The following is a 15,700-nucleotide window of genomic DNA, read 5'->3' as shown; positions in this document are numbered from 1 at the left end:
GCTGCCCCCGCGGGCTCCGGTAAGCGGGGAGCGCCGGGGAGGGATGAGCTTGGGGAGGGGGAGAGGGGGGCCCACGGCCCCGCGCGACCGCGGCGCGCCCCCTCCCGCCGCCGCGGGGTGAGTCACCGCTCTGCATTGTGACGTCACGCGCCGGCCTGACATCTGACGTCACGCCCCTACGCGCGGAGAGGGGCGCGCGGGGGGGGGAGGTGCTCCCCCCCCCCCGCCACGGCGCCCCCACGGGCGCGCGTGACGGCGGCGTGGGCATCCCCACAACCCCCGTCTCGGCAGAAGGCCCCGGCGGGGCGGAGGGCACAGAGCCCCCCACGGCGGGCGAGGAGCGAACAGTGACGGCACCACTGGTGCGACCCCCTGGTCCCCCCAAAGAGGCCGCCCCCGAACGGGAGACATGGACCCGGCAGATGGATTTCATCATGTCCTGCGTGGGCTTCGCCGTGGGGCTGGGCAACGTCTGGCGCTTCCCCTACCTGTGCTACAAGAACGGCGGAGGTGAGCCTCGTGCTCGCCCCACGCCGCGGGGGTGCGCCCCGCGGCGCGGGGGGCACCCCTTTCCCGCCCCGGAGTGTGTGCCTGGGGGTCACCCCACGCTGGGTCAGCTCGTCCTGGGCCTTCGAGGGGCTCGTAGGCCAGCCCGCGGTGTTCCAGAGTCACTCACGGGGCGGGGGGTCGTGGGAGCCCCCCACTACCTGCCCGTGCTGACCTACATCGCGCCAAGGGGAGGGCGCGGAGGCGCCTTTGCCATTCGCTGCGTCCGGGCGGGCGGCGCGGGGAAGGGGGGGAGCAAAAGGGGGGGCCGGGGGGACGGCGGTGGCTGAGCTGGCCCCCTGCCCCCGGCCCCAGGCGTCTTCCTCATCCCCTACCTGCTCATCGTCTTCGTGGGCGGCATCCCCATCTTCTTCTTGGAGGTGGCTCTGGGACAGTTCATGAAACAGGGGGGCATCGCCGCCTGGAACATCGCCCCCCTCTTCAAGGGTAACGCCGCGCCCTGTCCGTGCCCTGCCTGCACCCTTTCCGCGGCCCCTGCACCCTGGCCAGGGCCCCCGGCACCCTGTCTGCACCCTGACTGTGCCTCGGCTGCATGCAGCCTGCTGGGGCTGGCAGCACCCTGCCCACGCCCTGCCTGCTCCCCTGCACCTTGCCCGCGTCCCACTGCCGCCCTTTGCCGCAGCCAAGGATGGCAGCTGCCTGCACCTGTGCCCCACGGCACCCCGTGCTGCCCTGCCTGCCTTGCCTGCCCCTGTGGCTCCCTGCCTGCATGCTGCTGGATCCCGGGCAGCTGCTGGATCCCCAGCTCCAGAGGTATCTTGCCGGCTCACCCCTGGTCCTGTGCCATGCTGCCAGCTGTCCCCACCCTGTCCTGTCCTGACTGGGGCTGCCAGCTTCCCTGTCCCATTCCCACCGGCTCTCTCCTGTCCTGTCCAGGACTGCCAGCTTCCCAGCTTTCCCTGTCCTGTCCCTGTCAGTTCTCCTCTGTCCTCCCCCATCCCTACAGCACCCCGTATCCCACTCCACGCTGGCTGCCAGATGCCCACAGGTGCCTGTGGGCTCTGATCCCCCCATGCCACAGGTTTAGGCCTGGCCTCTATGGTGATCGTCTTCTTCTGCAACTCCTACTACATCATGATCTTGGTGTGGGGGCTCTTTTACCTGGTGCATTCACTGACGGACACCCTGCCCTGGGCCACCTGTGGTCATTCCTGGAACACGGAGCAGTGCACGGAGCTCTTCAACCTGGACCTGTGCCAAAATGTCAGCACTAACACCACTGCCAGCACTTGGACCTCCAACTTCAGCTGCACCAACATGACCAACAAGCGCTCACCTGTCATTGAGTTTTGGGAGTGAGTGTGGGAACCAGGAGGGTGTTGTCTGGGGCTGGGAGTGTCATGCTGGTGCTCAGCACAGCCCCACTCTGCAGGAACAAGGTGCTGCGTCTCTCTGGGGGGCTCAGCGAGCCAGGGGAGATGAACTGGGAGATGATCCTTTGCTTGCTTACCACCTGGGTCATTGTCTACTTCTGCATCTGGAAGGGTGTCAAGTCAACTGGGAAGGTAATGCTGGCAGGGGGAACATACATCAGGGCCACTGGCATGAACAAAGACTGCAACACATGGCACTGTTGGCTCCTGCCATCCTGTGCCACAGCCCACAGGGGTGGGAGGGCTGTGTTCCACATGTGTCTGGGAGGCGCTTCCAGCTGCTGGGGACATTCCCAAGCTCTGGTCCTGCTAGGACACCTGTGGCACGTGACAGAGAGCCCTGGCCTGGGGGGTCTTATGGCCACCCACTGCTCTTCAGATTGTCTACTTCACGGCGCTCTTCCCGTATGTGGTCCTCATCCTCCTGCTGGTCCACGGAGTAACACTGCCTGGCGCGCTGGGTGGCATCATCTACTACCTGAAACCTGACTGGTCCAAGCTGGTTGAGGCACAGGTGAGGGCAGTGGGGAGAGCAGCAGGGAGTTGGGTGCTAGACAATGCCCTGGCACCCCCATCACCCCGTGACATCCTCCCTCACACCCCAGGTCTGGATTGATGCTGGCACCCAGGTGTTCTTCTCCTATGCCATCGGGCTGGGCGCCCTGACCGCACTGGGCAGCTACAACCGCTTCCACAACAACTGCTACAGGTAGGGCTCTGCCAGCTGCAGGCAGGCCCCCCCGGTGTGTCCCAGTGACCCCCTGGTGTGTTCCCCAGTGCCCCCCAGCACTTCCTTAGATGCTGTGCCCACAGGGATGCCTACATCCTGGCTGTGATCAACAGCTGCACCAGCTTCTTTGCCGGCTTTGTTGTCTTCTCTGTGCTCGGCTTTATGGCCTCTGAGCAGGGCGTGGACATCTCCAAGGTGGCCGAGTCTGGTAAGTGATGGATGGTGGGTGCCAACTGTGTCTTCTGTGTCACCCCTTGAGTGGCATCTCTGACCCCACTCTTCTGCAGGTCCTGGGCTGGCTTTCATCGCCTACCCCAAAGCTGTGACGCTGATGCCCTTGTCCCCGCTGTGGGCCACGCTCTTTTTCATCATGCTTCTCGTGCTGGGGCTGGACAGCCAGGTGCTGTGGCAACCAGGGAGATGGGGAACAGGGAGAGGATGGGTGGCACGTCCCCACTGAGCCCTGCTTTTTGCCACAGTTTGTCGGTGTGGAGGGTTTCATCACGGGCATCCTGGACCTGTTCCCCCAGCCGGGGGCTGGCTCGCTGCGCCGTGAGCTCACCGCTGCGCTCTGCTGCATCATCTGCTGCCTCATTGACCTCTCCATGGTCACACAGGTGGGGGACACAGCAGGGACACTGCCGGCCAGCCCCACACTGGCCACCTGTGCCTGCTCCTGAGGCATCACTTCCCATGATATCCCACTGTGGGATGGGAGCTCACTGCTGCCCTCGTGTCAGTGGAGCTGCCTATGGCATGGGGGTCTCTGTGGCGTAGGGGTGCTGTGGGAGCAGGGTGCCCATGCCAGGCAGGGTACCGGTGCTGGCAAAGCTATGACTTGCCAGCGTGACGACGAGCGGGGCAGCCAGCACAATGCTGGTGACACGGGCACCTTCCTGGCAGGGCGGCATGTACGTATTCCAGCTCTTTGACAACTACTCGGCCAGCGGGATCACGTTGCTGTGGCAGGCTTTCTGGGAGTGCGTGGTCATTGCCTGGGTCTATGGTGAGGCCAGGGGGACACGGGGAAGGGGATATAAGGGGGGACACAAAGTGGGACACAAGTGCCCCAGCTGATGCCGTCCTCCCCACAGGTGCCGACCGCTTCATGGACGATGTGGCCCGTATGATCGGCTACCGGCCGCTGCCCGTCATGAAGTGGTGCTGGGCTGTGGTGACACCGCTGGTCTGCGTGGTGAGCGAGGCCACCACGCGTGGGGACACGCGTGTGTCACCTCCCCGCTCTGCGCCGCGGGCACTGAGCGCCCCCCGGCGGCCGCTGTCGGCACACGCGTGTCGCCGCCGTGGGGCGAGCGTGCGGCTCGGGGACTCGGCGGTGACTCGCGTCGGGGTGGGGACCTCACCTCCCTCTCTCCACCCAGGGCATCTTTGTGTTCCACGTGGTGAACTACAAGCCGCTGACATACAATAAGACATACGTGTACCCGTGGTGGGGGGAAGCTATCGGCTGGGTCCTGGCACTCTCCTCCATGCTCTGCATCCCCTGCACTGTTATCTACAAGCTCCTGCGCTGCAAAGGCTCCTTGCGCGAGGTGAGGGCAGTGCAGCGGGATCACTCCTGCCTCTGTCCCCACCCCATTTTCAGCCGTGGTTGTCCCCTTCTTTGTACTGTCCCTGGCCCAGACCCAGCCCTGTTCAAATTCCACCATCCACATTGCCATCTCAGTCCCATCCACTGCCAGATCCCATCCCTGTCTTTATCACTGTCTGATTCCTGTTCAAATCCCACCACTATCCACATTGCCATCACAGTCCCATCCACAGCCAGGTCTCATCCCTGTTTTCATCACTGTCCCATTCCCATCTAAATCATGTGCCTGTCCTCATTGTCTCACTCCCACCCAAATCCCCCCACTGCTGTCTTATTCCCACAGCAGTAATCTTACCTGATTCCCACCAATGCTTACATCTGTCTGACTCTCTCAGTCCTATCCCTATCCATATCCCTATCCGTATTGCAGCCAGATCCTGGGCACATCCCCATCACTGTCTCCCCACATTTCCTGTCCTTCTCTCAATCTCATTTAGTCCTTTACCCATCCTAGACTCACCCTATCCAAGTCCTGTTCCTGTCTTCATTGTTCTCACTCCTATCAGATTCCTATCCTCACTGCTGTCTCATTCCCAGCCTCACCCAAACCCCATCCTTGCTGACATCACTGTCTTAATCCTGTCAGTGTTACAGTCCCATCCCTGTCCCTGTGCAATCTCTGTCCCTTTCTCAATCCCATTTCAATCCCTTTCCTGTCCCAGTCTCACCTCCACCCCCGTCCAAATCCCATCCCTTTCCTCTCCCTGTGCATTGCGGGGAATTCACCAAGCTGGGTCCAGGCAGTCCCAGTGCTGTTGTCCCTGGGTGCTGACACGATGTCCCCACAGCGCTGGCAGCTCCTGACCACTCCAATCTGGGGCCAACACCACCTGGAGTACCTGACGCCAGAGGCAGAAGCCAAGCTGCTGGCCCCAGAGCCCCCCAAGGAGAAGGCGACGCTCTTCGAGACTGTGATCTGAGCGTGGGGAGGGTCGCGCTGCTCCCGCCTGCCATAGCAATAATGCCAGCACCGCCTCCCACCCACCCACGCTGCCCCGTGCCCCCTGCGCCGCCCCGGCCGCCGGCCTCGCTGCAGGGGGTGAACACAGCGAGCTGGGGGGTGCTGGGGGCCACTGAGCCAGGGCAGCCACGGGGCACAGGAGGGGTCCCCAGCGCGGGGGAGCGTGGCAGCCCAGGGGAACGGCAGGGAGGCCGCCGGCTGGGGGAGTGAGTGGGACAGCCCTTCCCTGGCCCCTGCCCACGGCCCCCATGGCCCCCCACTCACTAACTGCTTCCCGTAGCGTTTGTCTGGTGTAACCCCAACCGCCCCGACATCTGGCAATAAACTGGGAGACCCTGGCAGTCCTGGCACTGCAGGCAGGGGAAGTGGGGCACCAGCAGCGGACAACTGAGGGGCGAGGTCTGGGGTGGCACTGGCCTTTGGGGGACAGAGGTTTAAAGGGAATAGGGTTCAAGAATTCAGGGACGCCTGGGTTCCTCTCTTGGGTGACTTGCCGGGTACGGGCTGTTGGAGCAATGGGGTCTCCATCCTTCTCCACCACAGGATGTGGGTGCCTGCAAGCTGTACCAAACCCTGGTGGGACTAGGGGACCCCATGCAGCCAAGGGCTGGCCTTGCTTATCAGCTCCAAGAGACAGATTTTAGCCGAGAGGCTTTGAAGGATTTTACTGTCTCCAAGGGCTGGGTCAGGATCCAGCTGTACCCCACTGGGAGCTTTTCGTACCAGCCTTGTGGCTCCCCACTCCATGCACTGTGCCTTGGGAAAAATCCTGGGCTTGTGAGGGCTGTGTGGTCAAGTGGATGAGGCAGCCTCTGGGCATGTAGCCAGAAGTCAAAGACTTAACCTTGCCCCAGAACCTGTGAGCTGCCTGAGCCCTGTTTCAGCGGGGTGCCAGCTAGGGAGTGCACGTGCCCTGTGACCCATACCAGTAGCTCCTGGGGAGGCCAGCTCCAGTTCATGCCATGGCAACCTGCATGGAGCCTGGAGGAAACCACCAGCATGCTGTGCTTGGAGTGGCTGCCTTCCAATGCCTCGGTTTGATGTCAGTGTCCTGCTGCGCCCAGCATCCCACCCCAGCAGTGCCTTGGGCACCCCATGAAGTGACAAGGGGGAAGAAGTGCTCCCATCTGCCCCAGAGACAGGGCTGGAGCAGCGCCACCATGCCAGGTGTCCATATCCAATTGCTGGGATCACCAGGGTTCCAGAGGCTCTTGTTTTGGGGCGCTGGCTTGCCCCACCACGATGCCCTCTCACCCTAGTGGGGTGAGCCAGCAGTTCCTGCCCCACTGGCGATGCACGCTGTAATTAGCGCAGGCAGGGCGGAAGCATCACTGATAATTGGTGGTGACTCTTTAGCACGGAGCCTCACGTGCCTGGGGCACGGCAGGACTTTCCGGCAGGGCTGGTCTGTGGGACCAGCTGGCATCCCGGTGTGCTGGCCGCCGTGCAGGGCCTGTCTGACTCCCCAACACAAAGTGGGGACAAGGGTTGGGCGCAGGGTGCGGGGGCGAGCGCTGTCATCGCCTTCGCTTCGTGCCGCAGCACGCCCTGGTCCCACCACCCCTTCCTAAAAGGCACAGCTGCAGGGTGCTGCCAGCACAGACGGTGAGAGCACGGGGCCCAGGCAGGAGGTGGGCAAAGGAAAGGCAGAGGACAAGAGTTAAAGGGGTGCCGAGGTTTGCCTTTGCTTGCTGGGCTTTCCTCACGGGTCTCCTGTAGCGCCCCGTGACCCCAGAGGAGGGGACGTGGCCCCTGTTGTGCCCTTGCAGGGGTGGGCTCCCACAGCACCATGAACCGGATCACAGTGTACGAGCGCGCCGACTTTGAGGGGCTGAGCCGGGAGTTCACCTGCGACGTGCCTGACCTGCACGAGCTGGATTTTGGGAACTGCATTGCCTCCCTGAAGGTGGAGGGGCAGCCATGGATTGCCTACACAGACCCCAAATACGAGGGAGAGCCGCACGCCTTTGAGGAGGGCGAGTACCCCTCTGTGGATCGGCCCAACAGCTTCTCAGCACTGCGCCTCGTGCACCATGACCTGGGGGACCCCCAGATCACCCTCTACGAGCACCCCAACTTTCAAGGCGCCTGCAAGGTGGTGACAGAGGAGACCAACTTGGCGTATGGGTACTTCAACGACCGGGTTGCCTCCCACATGGTGCAGCGAGGTGTCTGGCTGCTCTACCAGCATCCCGGCCGGGGAGGCTGGCACTGCCTGGCGTGGCCTGGCGAGCATCTTGCTGACTACAAACTGGAGCTGAACTTTCAGTCTCGGCTGTCCCACCTGCGCCCGCTACGGCCTGGGCGGCCCCTGGTCTCAGCACGTCTCCTCTGGGAACAGAAACGGGTGGAGGAGGAGCGGGAGGTGCTGGTGGATGAGATTGAGGGGGTGAACGAGACAGAGTCGGAGCAGGCGCTGGCGGCCAGCAGCAGCCGGGAGTACGGCACCACACTCTGGCAGAGCTTCCACTTCAGCAATGCCACCAGCCTCAAAGCCGGGCTCTCCTTCACGCTGACCGTGGAAGCCTCCAACATCTTTACGGTGCAGAAAGGGCACAGCGAAAGCAGCACTCGCCGGCAGCGCGTGGAGGTGCAGCTGCCGGCGAAGATCCCCCCGCGCACAGTGCTCAGCATCCAAGTCCTTAGGAAGGAGGTGACGCTCTCCGTGCCGGTCCTGCTCACCATCACTCAGAATGAGAGCGTTCGTACGGAGATGGGCGAATACCGCAGTGTCTCAGGTACCAATGTCAGTGCCCGCTATAGCTTAAAGCCACTGCCAGCTACGGGCAGGGAGCAGGCGGCCACCAAGGGGACAGACACAGTGCCTGGCACCAGGATGGAACTATAACTCTGTGCCGGTGCCAAGCAATAGCTGTTCCCTCCGTGGTGTGGGACTCACTGTCACACCAGCGTTGACTCCAGCACCCACCCATGGAGGAGCCAGGACCTGCCTTGTCTGGTTGTGTCCGGTGGCTCTGGCTGGCAGGACCTGCTGGTGCCTCCTCCCACCCCATATTTCCAATAAACACCCTTCCACAACCACTTGAGTCTCCTGCTACTTGGGCTGAGGTGGGAGTGGGATGGATGGGACACTGGGCTAGGGGGGCACTGAGCTAAGAGGAGACACCAAGCTTGGCGGGGGGGATATCAGGTTGTGGCAGGGACTCCCGGGCTGAGGCAGAAAACGTGGGGTTGTGGAGGACACCGGGCTGGAAGAGCTAGAGAATACCAGGCTGGGGAAGCTGTCAGGGCAAAGGGAGAGCTGGGGACGCCAGACTGGACAAGACATCAGATGGGGCCGGGGTGGGGCAGGAGGACATTGGGCTGAGCAGCCAAAGTACCACCGGTCTAGGGAAGCCTGGGGACATTGGGATGAAGGGTGTACTAGGGCAGTGAGGGGGACAGGGGAGGAGGGAAGAGGGCGGACACTGGGTTGGCAGGGCCAAGGGACCACGCACGATCCGGGGGAGCAGGGGACGCCAAGCCAGCCTGGCCCCGCATACACCGTGCTGAAGCCGCCACGGCCACGCGCTCTCCACCCCAGGACGTTGGGCTCGTGGCAGAGCCCGTGCCCGGGGCCATCGGGGCAGGCGGAGACGCACAGGGCACCAGCCGCGGGGCACAGAGCACGGGGGGCGCCGGGCGGGATCGGACCCCGCACCGCCCCCGGGCCCGCCTCCAGCCCCGCCCCCCACGTGGCCGCCGCCGCCGGTCTCTTTAAATGATGCAACAGCCCGCGCTCTCAGCCCGCCTCCCGCGCGCCCATTGGCCCGACCCGCGCCGGTTCCCTCCTGCCATTGGTCGGAACGGAGCGCTCTCACTACCGGTTGGCTGGGCACGGACCCGCCCCCGAGCGGAGGCGGCAGCATGGCGGCGGCGGCAGCAGCCATGGCGGCGGAGGAAGCGGAGGAGGCGCTGGGGCTGTTCACGGGCATCGGCCTCAGCGAGGCTAAGGCGCGGGAGACGCTACGCAACGGGGCACTCAGCGCGCTGCTGCGCCGGGCTGTGCTGCAGGTGCGTCTGTCGAGAGCCCGCACCCCGGTCCCCGGTCCTCTATCTCCAGTACCCCGACACCCCGATGTCACCTGGGGACTCGCCACCCTGGGAACTCGGTACTCCCGTATCAGTGTCAACCCCAGGACCCGGTAACCCTATCTCCGGTGTCACCCGGGTACATTGGCACCGTGGTCCCGCTGTCACCCCCTCGATCCCAGCCTTCCCGGGACCCCCCGACTTCGCCTCTTCCCGATCCCGCCGAGCGGCCTCGGCCCTTGGCACTCCCCTGTCCCGCTTTGCCCCCTTGTGCCGCCGGTTCGCCGGGGCTCGGGCACCGGTCCTGCCTTGACGCTCTCCGGGGCGGCGACAGGCTCGGAGCGCACTGGGCCCCGCGCTGGACAAGGCCACCGGAACACTTCTGTACAACGCGGCCGCCCGCCTCAAGGACCCGAAACACCTCGGCTTCCTCGTCGGCTACATCGCTCGCAGGGAGATTCTCACCGACCTGCAGCTCAGCGGTACCGTGCGGCCCTGGCCCCCGCCCGGCCCCGGCCCCGCGGGCCCCGCTCTTCATCCCTGCTCTGTCCCCAGCTGCCCTGGAGTACGTGAGGAGCCACCCCTTGGAGCCCCTGGACGTGGCTGACTTTGAGCGGGCTTGCGGTGTGGGGATCTGCATCACCCCCGAGCAGATCGAGGAAGCGGTGAGTGGGGCTGTGGCCCTGTGGAGACAGCACAGGGGACATTGGACTGGCTCCTGCTGTGCTCCTGCCTGCCTCGCTCACCCCGGTGTCCCTGTGCTGCTCCCAGGTGGAGGCTGTGATCAGCAAGCACCGAGCAGAGCTGCTGGCAGAACGCTACCACTTCAACATGGGGCTGCTGATGGGTGAGTGGTGACACTGGGGCAGCCCCTGCCTAGTGCTGGTGGCTGTCACATCCCTGTGCCTGACTGCCAGTGCCACTGTGCTCCCCTGAATCCTGAGAGCCAGCCCTTTGCCATGGGGAGATGTCATCCTGCCAGATCCCCCACACAGGCAGGGCCATTGTGCCCAGCCACAGGGACAGCCCTGGGGCAAAGGGTGTGGCATTCTGCATCAGCTCCCTGGCTGAAGCTCCCGCGGGCTTGGGCACTGCCCCTTGCCCACGGAGTGCCCTGTCTGCAGGGGAGGCACGGAGCCAGCTGCGGTGGGCAGACGGGAAGACCATCAAGAATGAGGTGGACCTGCAGGTGGGTGTAAGGTGCTGCTGTGGTCCCCTGGGTGTGCTGTGACTGGGGTGGGACCTGTCTGCCAGTCCCCTAGAGGCCCAGCCCTGGGGACAGCCTGCCCCACCTAGGTGCAGGCAGGGTGAGCAGAGTGATGGCTGGACAGGACACTAGGACACACCTAGTCCAGGAGCCTTTTTGACTCCTGACTGTGTCACTCTTCTCCAGGTGCTGCATTTGCTTGGGCCGAAGACAGAAGCTGATCTGGAAAAGAAGCCAAAGGTAAAGAGAAGGGGAAGCTGCAGACTTGGATGGTCTTGGATGAGCAGCCACCATGGGTACAGGTCTAGAGGGAGTGCTGGGTCCAGTAGGCTGGGCCAGGAAGGGAAGGTATGGGCTACAGGTGGGCACTCAGCATGCTGTGCTGGTCTCTGCAGGTGGCAAAGGCCCGTCTGGCCCCAGCAGAGAAACAGAAAGTGGCTGTGGTGGAGAATGGTAAGAGACTGTCCTCTTCCCCAGCCCTTTAGTTCCTGCTGAACCTGCTTCCGAGCTGGGCCCTGGGAGCTGTGATCAGGGAGCTCAGCCCCATCTCCCTGCAGGTGACATGGGCACAGAGACAAAGTCACTGCTGGAGCAGCTGCGAGGAGAAGCCCTGAAGTTCCACAAGCCAGGTGAGTGTGAGGTGCCGCTGCCATATGTGGGGCCATTCCACTGGCTCTGTGCCTGGTCCCAGCTCTCCGTGCTGCAGAGGACTGGACAGGTCCTGTGCTCTTCTCTCCTGGCTGCTGGGCTTGGCATGGTTACGGCAGTGCTCATCCTCTACCTGCAGGAGAGAACTACAAGACTGAGGGCTACGTGGTGACACCCAACACTATGGCCCTGCTGAAGCAGCACCTGGCAATCACGGGTGGGCAGGTGAGGCCATATCCCACAGCCCAGCGGTTCCATGTGAGAGTGACACAGCTGGGGGGGTGTGAGGAACATGCAGCTCACAGCACATGGTGCTCTGCGGGATTGCCAGGGGCTCATGTCAGTGTCACTGCTGTCAGGGAAGGTAAAGATCTCCTGAAGGATAGGGGTGTCCTCTTTGCCTCTTCAGGTACGGACACGCTTCCCTCCTGAGCCTAACGGGATCCTGCACATTGGCCATGCCAAGGCCATCAATTTCAACTTTGGCTATGCCAAGGTAAAAAGCACCAAGCTACCCTGGCCCCTCCCTTTCTCCGCTGCTTGGCTGCTGGCCTGGCCCTGTTGCTCTCTCTCTCAGAGATCAACTGCCCACTGTCTCTTCATCCCCAGGCCAATGGTGGCGTGTGCTTCTTGCGCTATGACGACACCAACCCCGAGAAGGAGGAGGAGAAGTACTTCACAGCCATCCGGGAGATGGTGGAGTGGCTGGGTATGGCTCGGGATGGGGAGAGCAGGATCAAGCCAGGTGCCAGGAACACCCCTGCATTCAGGTCTTGCTGCTGGACCTTTGGGGTTCCTCCAACCTGTTCCATTTCACCCATTCCCCCAGGCTACCAGCCTTATGCAGTGACACATGCATCGGATTACTTTGACCAGCTCTACACTTGGGCCCTGGAGCTCATCCGCAGGTGAGCATGTGGGGCAGTAGGAATGTGCTGGGCTGGTGTTGATATCCTGAACTGTGGTCGGGGCTCCCCCTTGCCCAGGGGATGGGTCACTCAAGTCTGGTGATGGCATTTCCTCTCCATAGGGGTCAGGCATATGTCTGCCATCAGAAGGTTGAGGAGATCAAGGGCCACAATCCACCACCCTCGCCGTGGCGGGACCGGCCTGTGGAGGAGTCACTCCTGCTCTTTGAGGTACTCCTGCCTGGGGCAAGTGCTGTGTGCCTGTGGGCTCTGGATCTGTGGCTCAGCTGACAGCTTCCCCTATCTCCACAGGACATGAGAAAAGGCAAGTTTGGGGAGGGGGAAGCCACGCTGAGGATGAAGCTGGTCATGGAGGATGGGAAGATGGATCCTGTTGCCTACCGTGTCAAGTTCACTCCACACCACCGCACTGGGGACAAGTGGTAGGGAGGGCCTGCCATGTCTTGGCACGTGGTGGGGGTGGGTCTGGATTTCCTGGCAGTGAGGAGGTATCAGGAGTGGAGCAGCACTGTGCTCTGCCCTGAGCTGAATGCATCTGCATTGCAGGTGCATCTACCCCACATATGATTACACACACTGCCTCTGCGACTCCATTGAGCACATCACGCACTCCCTCTGCACCAAGGAGTTCCAGGCCAGGTGAGCACCATGCATGGCATAGCCCAGGGCTGAGCTAGACCTGGGAGCAGCACCTGGTGGCTGCCAGAGTGCTGGGGGACAGTGTGTCCATGCGGCTGTGCTGGGCTGTGCCTGTACCTCCCTTGCAGGCGCTCCTCCTACTTCTGGCTGTGCAACGCTCTGGATGTTTACTGCCCTGTGCAGTGGGAATACGGGCGCCTGAACCTGCTCTACACCGTCGTCTCCAAGAGAAAGATCATCCGCCTGGTGGAGACGGGTGCTGTGAGGTAGGAGCAGGGCCAGCTGCCATGATGGGGCTCCGCCCGAGCATGCCTGGTTATCACACTAGTGTTTCCTCAGGGACTGGGATGACCCACGTCTCTTCACGCTGACAGCCCTGCGCCGGCGAGGCTTCCCCCCCGAGGCCATCAACAACTTCTGTGCACGGGTAGGCTTTGAGTAGGGTGGGAAGTGGCAGATGGCTGCATCCCCTGGCCAGCATGGTCACAGCACGCTGTTCCTTAGGTTGGTGTGACAGTGGCCCAGGCGACAATGGAGCCACATCTGCTGGAGGCTTGTGCACGGGAGGTGCTGAATGAGCAGGCCCCCCGTGCCATGGCTGTCCTGGAGCCCCTCAAGGTCACCATCACCAACTTCCCTGCTCCAAAGGTGAGACTGCCGTGGGTTGTTGTGGGAGTGGGATTCCTTGAGCTCAGCATTCAAGCCCTCTTTCTCCCCAGGCATTGGAGGTCCTTGTGCCCAACTTTCCAGCTGATGAGAACCGTGGTTTTCACAAAGTACCCTTCCACCAGACTGTCTACATTGAGGAGACTGACTTCAGGGAGGTAAGCCAGGCCCACTGAGCTATACTACCCTCACTCCTGGAGCTATAGCTTGTGTAGCAGGAGCCTGGCAGCCCTGGAAGTGGTGTTGGTGCTGCACACAGAGGTCATAGGCGGGTGTTGAGCACCTGACTGTGACTCCCAAATGGGCCAGCAGCTCTGATGGGCACTGGGCAAATGCTGCCCTCAGCCAGGCCAGGACATATCCAACCAATGGTTCTCAACCTGGCCTGTCTGTGGGAATGTTCCACTGCAACATGGGAGTTGAAACAGCCCTGGGATCACTGATGCCTGGGATGGCAGGAGTGGGGGCACAGAGACATGCTAGAGGGGGGACGTGCTGCCAATGCTGGGACCCCTCATGCAGCTGTGAACTCTCTTACAGGAGGCAGACAAGGGCTACAAGCGCCTGGCCCCCGGGCAGCCAGTGGGGCTGCGCCACACTGGCTACATCATCACCGTCCAGAATGTCATCAAGGTGCGTGGCTGTGGGCACTGGTGACATGAGGTTGGGCTGTGGAAAGTCAGGACATGACCGTGCCCCAGCAGGGAAGAACAGCGATGGTCATATCATCCTGAGCCCTCACTGTGTCCATGGATGCTCTGGACACAGTGAGGGCTCAGGCTGCCTGTGTGGCTGCTCTCTGCCTGCCCTGTGCCTCACAGTGGGGAACAAGGTGGGATAAGACTGCTGCCTGACAGCTTAGCTCATCTCTTCTCCCTCAGGACGTTAATGGACGTGTCATTGAGCTGGAGGTGACCTGCACCAAGTCAGATGTGGCAGAAAAGCCCAAGGCTTTCATCCACTGGGTGTCGGTGCCACTGGCCTGTGAAGTGCGGCTCTACGAGCGGCTGTGAGTATCATGCTGCCAACCGAGGCCAGCACAAGCTCGGCAGTGCTGGAGCAGCAGCATAGCAGCAGGCCCTGCTGGGGTCTGCCCAGACCTTGGTGGGGAAATGATGCTCTGGGGTCCCATGAGTGGCACCATGTCCCCTCATTTGGCAGCTTTGGGATAAGACTCTTATCTCATGGCAGGTTTTTGCACAAAAATCCTGAGGACCCATCGGAGGTACCTGGTGGCTTTCTGAGTGACCTCAACCCTGTGAGTAGTGGCAGCAGCTGAGGTTATGGGCCTGGGGGGAAGTGGGGACCTCCTGCGCCCAGTCCTGAGGCACCCACTTCCGTGTACCCTATACCCTTCTTGGGGCAGGGTCTTACTGTGTCTCAAGGGAAGAGGAGCTGGGGGGAGCTGGGCTGTGGAGGGGACAGAAGGGTAGGGGTGCTGGCTGAGCTGTTCCCCCTGCCAGGACTCCCTGCGTGTGGTGCACAATGCCCTGGTCGACAGCTCTGTCCACTCCGCTCGACCCTTTGACAAATTCCAGTTTGAGCGCCTGGGCTACTTCTCTGTGGATCCCGACAGTGAGGAGGGGAAGGTGAGCCCTGTGGGATGGGGGCAGTGAGGCAGCTGCACACACTTGTGCAAGCACCCCCTCCATGGAGTGCTGAGCAGACCCTGTGTTTCTCCTCAGATGGTGTTCAACCGGACCGTGACGCTCAAGGAGGACCCTGGCAAGGCCTGAGGGACATGCTGCTGCTACACCACCGTGGTGTTGCTTCCTTGGGGGTCCTTGCACACCCCCAGTGCCACCGTGCCTTGGTGCAGTCCCCTGAGGGGCCCCACAGCATTGCCTCAATAAACGGAGATCCCATCCCTGTCCCTGCACTGTCACTGCCTCCTGTTCTCCTGCTCAGTCTTGGGGTGCTGGGGTGGGGATGGTCTCCTGTTTGCCCCCCTGATAAGCCTTGGCAGGGTGTCTGTGTGGGGTGTCTCCCTTGTTCTGGGGGCACAGTCTGCTCCTATCTGCTGTGTAACACTGATGTGACCCCACGGGAACTGCAGCTGCCCCAGCCAGCACCATAAGGTTGGATTGGGGTCAAGGGTGTTGGGGTGGAATGGAGAGGTGTCTCCGGGGGATGCAAGCGCGTTAGGCGGGTGCAGGGGGTGTGCGGGACGGTGCAGGCAGGGCACAGGGGCTGCAGGCAGGGTGTGCACACCGCCGCAGCGCCCTCCCCCCTTAAGGTGGACTCGAGTGGGGTGGTCCCTGCTCGGCCCCGAGCTGGGGGTCAGAGTGGTGTCCCCGCGGAGCTGGCATCAACCCCGTGCCATGAGCCCCGTGTCT

At 62.5% G+C, this 15,700-nt stretch overlaps 3 protein-coding genes across 4 annotated transcripts in view; all 3 read left to right on the top strand.

Annotated features, from left to right (window-relative positions):
* The first annotated feature begins 299 nt into the window (after nt 1-299).
* SLC6A8 (solute carrier family 6 member 8) lies at nt 300-5,581 on the top strand. The gene is made up of 13 exons (XM_030228026.2): nt 300-510; nt 862-993; nt 1,589-1,862; nt 1,940-2,072; nt 2,320-2,454; nt 2,546-2,649; nt 2,754-2,878; nt 2,958-3,070; nt 3,150-3,287; nt 3,574-3,676; nt 3,765-3,865; nt 4,053-4,223; nt 5,071-5,581. Exons 1-13 carry the CDS (start codon nt 423-425, stop codon nt 5,200-5,202), a joined length of 1,749 nt encoding a protein of 582 aa, XP_030083886.1. The 5' UTR covers nt 300-422; the 3' UTR covers nt 5,203-5,581.
* A 1,451-nt stretch (nt 5,582-7,032) lies between these two features.
* On the top strand, nt 7,033-8,091 carry LOC103817056 (epidermal differentiation-specific protein-like). Its single transcript, XM_009091132.4, has one exon. It carries the CDS (start codon nt 7,033-7,035, stop codon nt 8,089-8,091), a length of 1,059 nt encoding a protein of 352 aa, XP_009089380.1.
* A 994-nt stretch (nt 8,092-9,085) lies between these two features.
* QARS1 (glutaminyl-tRNA synthetase 1) overlaps nt 9,086-15,700 on the top strand; it is a 79,497-nt gene continuing 72,882 nt past the window's right edge. Inside the window, exons 1-24 of one of the 2 annotated variants that reach the window (XM_009091288.4) lie at nt 9,086-9,257; nt 9,610-9,757; nt 9,831-9,940; nt 10,047-10,122; nt 10,400-10,464; nt 10,669-10,722; nt 10,878-10,935; nt 11,040-11,111; nt 11,270-11,355; nt 11,540-11,626; nt 11,740-11,839; nt 11,960-12,038; nt 12,161-12,269; nt 12,351-12,481; nt 12,606-12,698; nt 12,827-12,964; nt 13,038-13,125; nt 13,203-13,346; nt 13,418-13,522; nt 13,905-13,997; nt 14,246-14,373; nt 14,556-14,622; nt 14,828-14,953; nt 15,050-15,237. In XM_009091288.4, coding sequence (XP_009089536.3) covers nt 9,111-9,257; nt 9,610-9,757; nt 9,831-9,940; nt 10,047-10,122; nt 10,400-10,464; nt 10,669-10,722; nt 10,878-10,935; nt 11,040-11,111; nt 11,270-11,355; nt 11,540-11,626; nt 11,740-11,839; nt 11,960-12,038; nt 12,161-12,269; nt 12,351-12,481; nt 12,606-12,698; nt 12,827-12,964; nt 13,038-13,125; nt 13,203-13,346; nt 13,418-13,522; nt 13,905-13,997; nt 14,246-14,373; nt 14,556-14,622; nt 14,828-14,953; nt 15,050-15,100 — 2,355 coding nt within the window. In that variant the 5' untranslated portion in view covers nt 9,086-9,110 and the 3' untranslated portion in view covers nt 15,101-15,237. Of the gene's footprint in view, nt 9,258-9,609; nt 9,758-9,830; nt 9,941-10,046; nt 10,123-10,399; nt 10,465-10,668; nt 10,723-10,877; nt 10,936-11,039; nt 11,112-11,269; nt 11,356-11,539; nt 11,627-11,739; nt 11,840-11,959; nt 12,039-12,160; nt 12,270-12,350; nt 12,482-12,605; nt 12,699-12,826; nt 12,965-13,037; nt 13,126-13,202; nt 13,347-13,417; nt 13,523-13,904; nt 13,998-14,245; nt 14,374-14,555; nt 14,624-14,827; nt 14,954-15,049; nt 15,238-15,700 lie in introns of those variants that run through there. The other variant, XM_050979232.1, reaches the window with a different exon arrangement.

This window comes from Serinus canaria, chromosome 12, assembly GCF_022539315.1.
Source record: "Serinus canaria isolate serCan28SL12 chromosome 12, serCan2020, whole genome shotgun sequence".
Lineage (NCBI taxonomy): Eukaryota > Metazoa > Chordata > Aves > Passeriformes > Fringillidae > Serinus > Serinus canaria.
This window is presented reverse-complemented; position numbering and strand designations above follow the sequence as displayed.

Excerpts from the sequence above, each read along its gene's own strand:
- SLC6A8 (XM_030228026.2), top strand. The coding sequence starts at position 423 with ATGGATTTCATCATGTCCTGCGTGGGCTTCGCCGTGGGGCTGGGCAAC. Across the intron at positions 2,455-2,545 it reads CCAAGCTGGTTGAGGCACAG|GTCTGGATTGATGCTGGCAC; the intron begins GTGAGGGCAGTG and ends CTCACACCCCAG. Across the intron at positions 2,879-2,957 it reads CTCCAAGGTGGCCGAGTCTG|GTCCTGGGCTGGCTTTCATC; the intron begins GTAAGTGATGGA and ends ACTCTTCTGCAG.
- LOC103817056 (XM_009091132.4), top strand. The coding sequence starts at position 7,033 with ATGAACCGGATCACAGTGTACGAGCGCGCCGACTTTGAGGGGCTGAGC.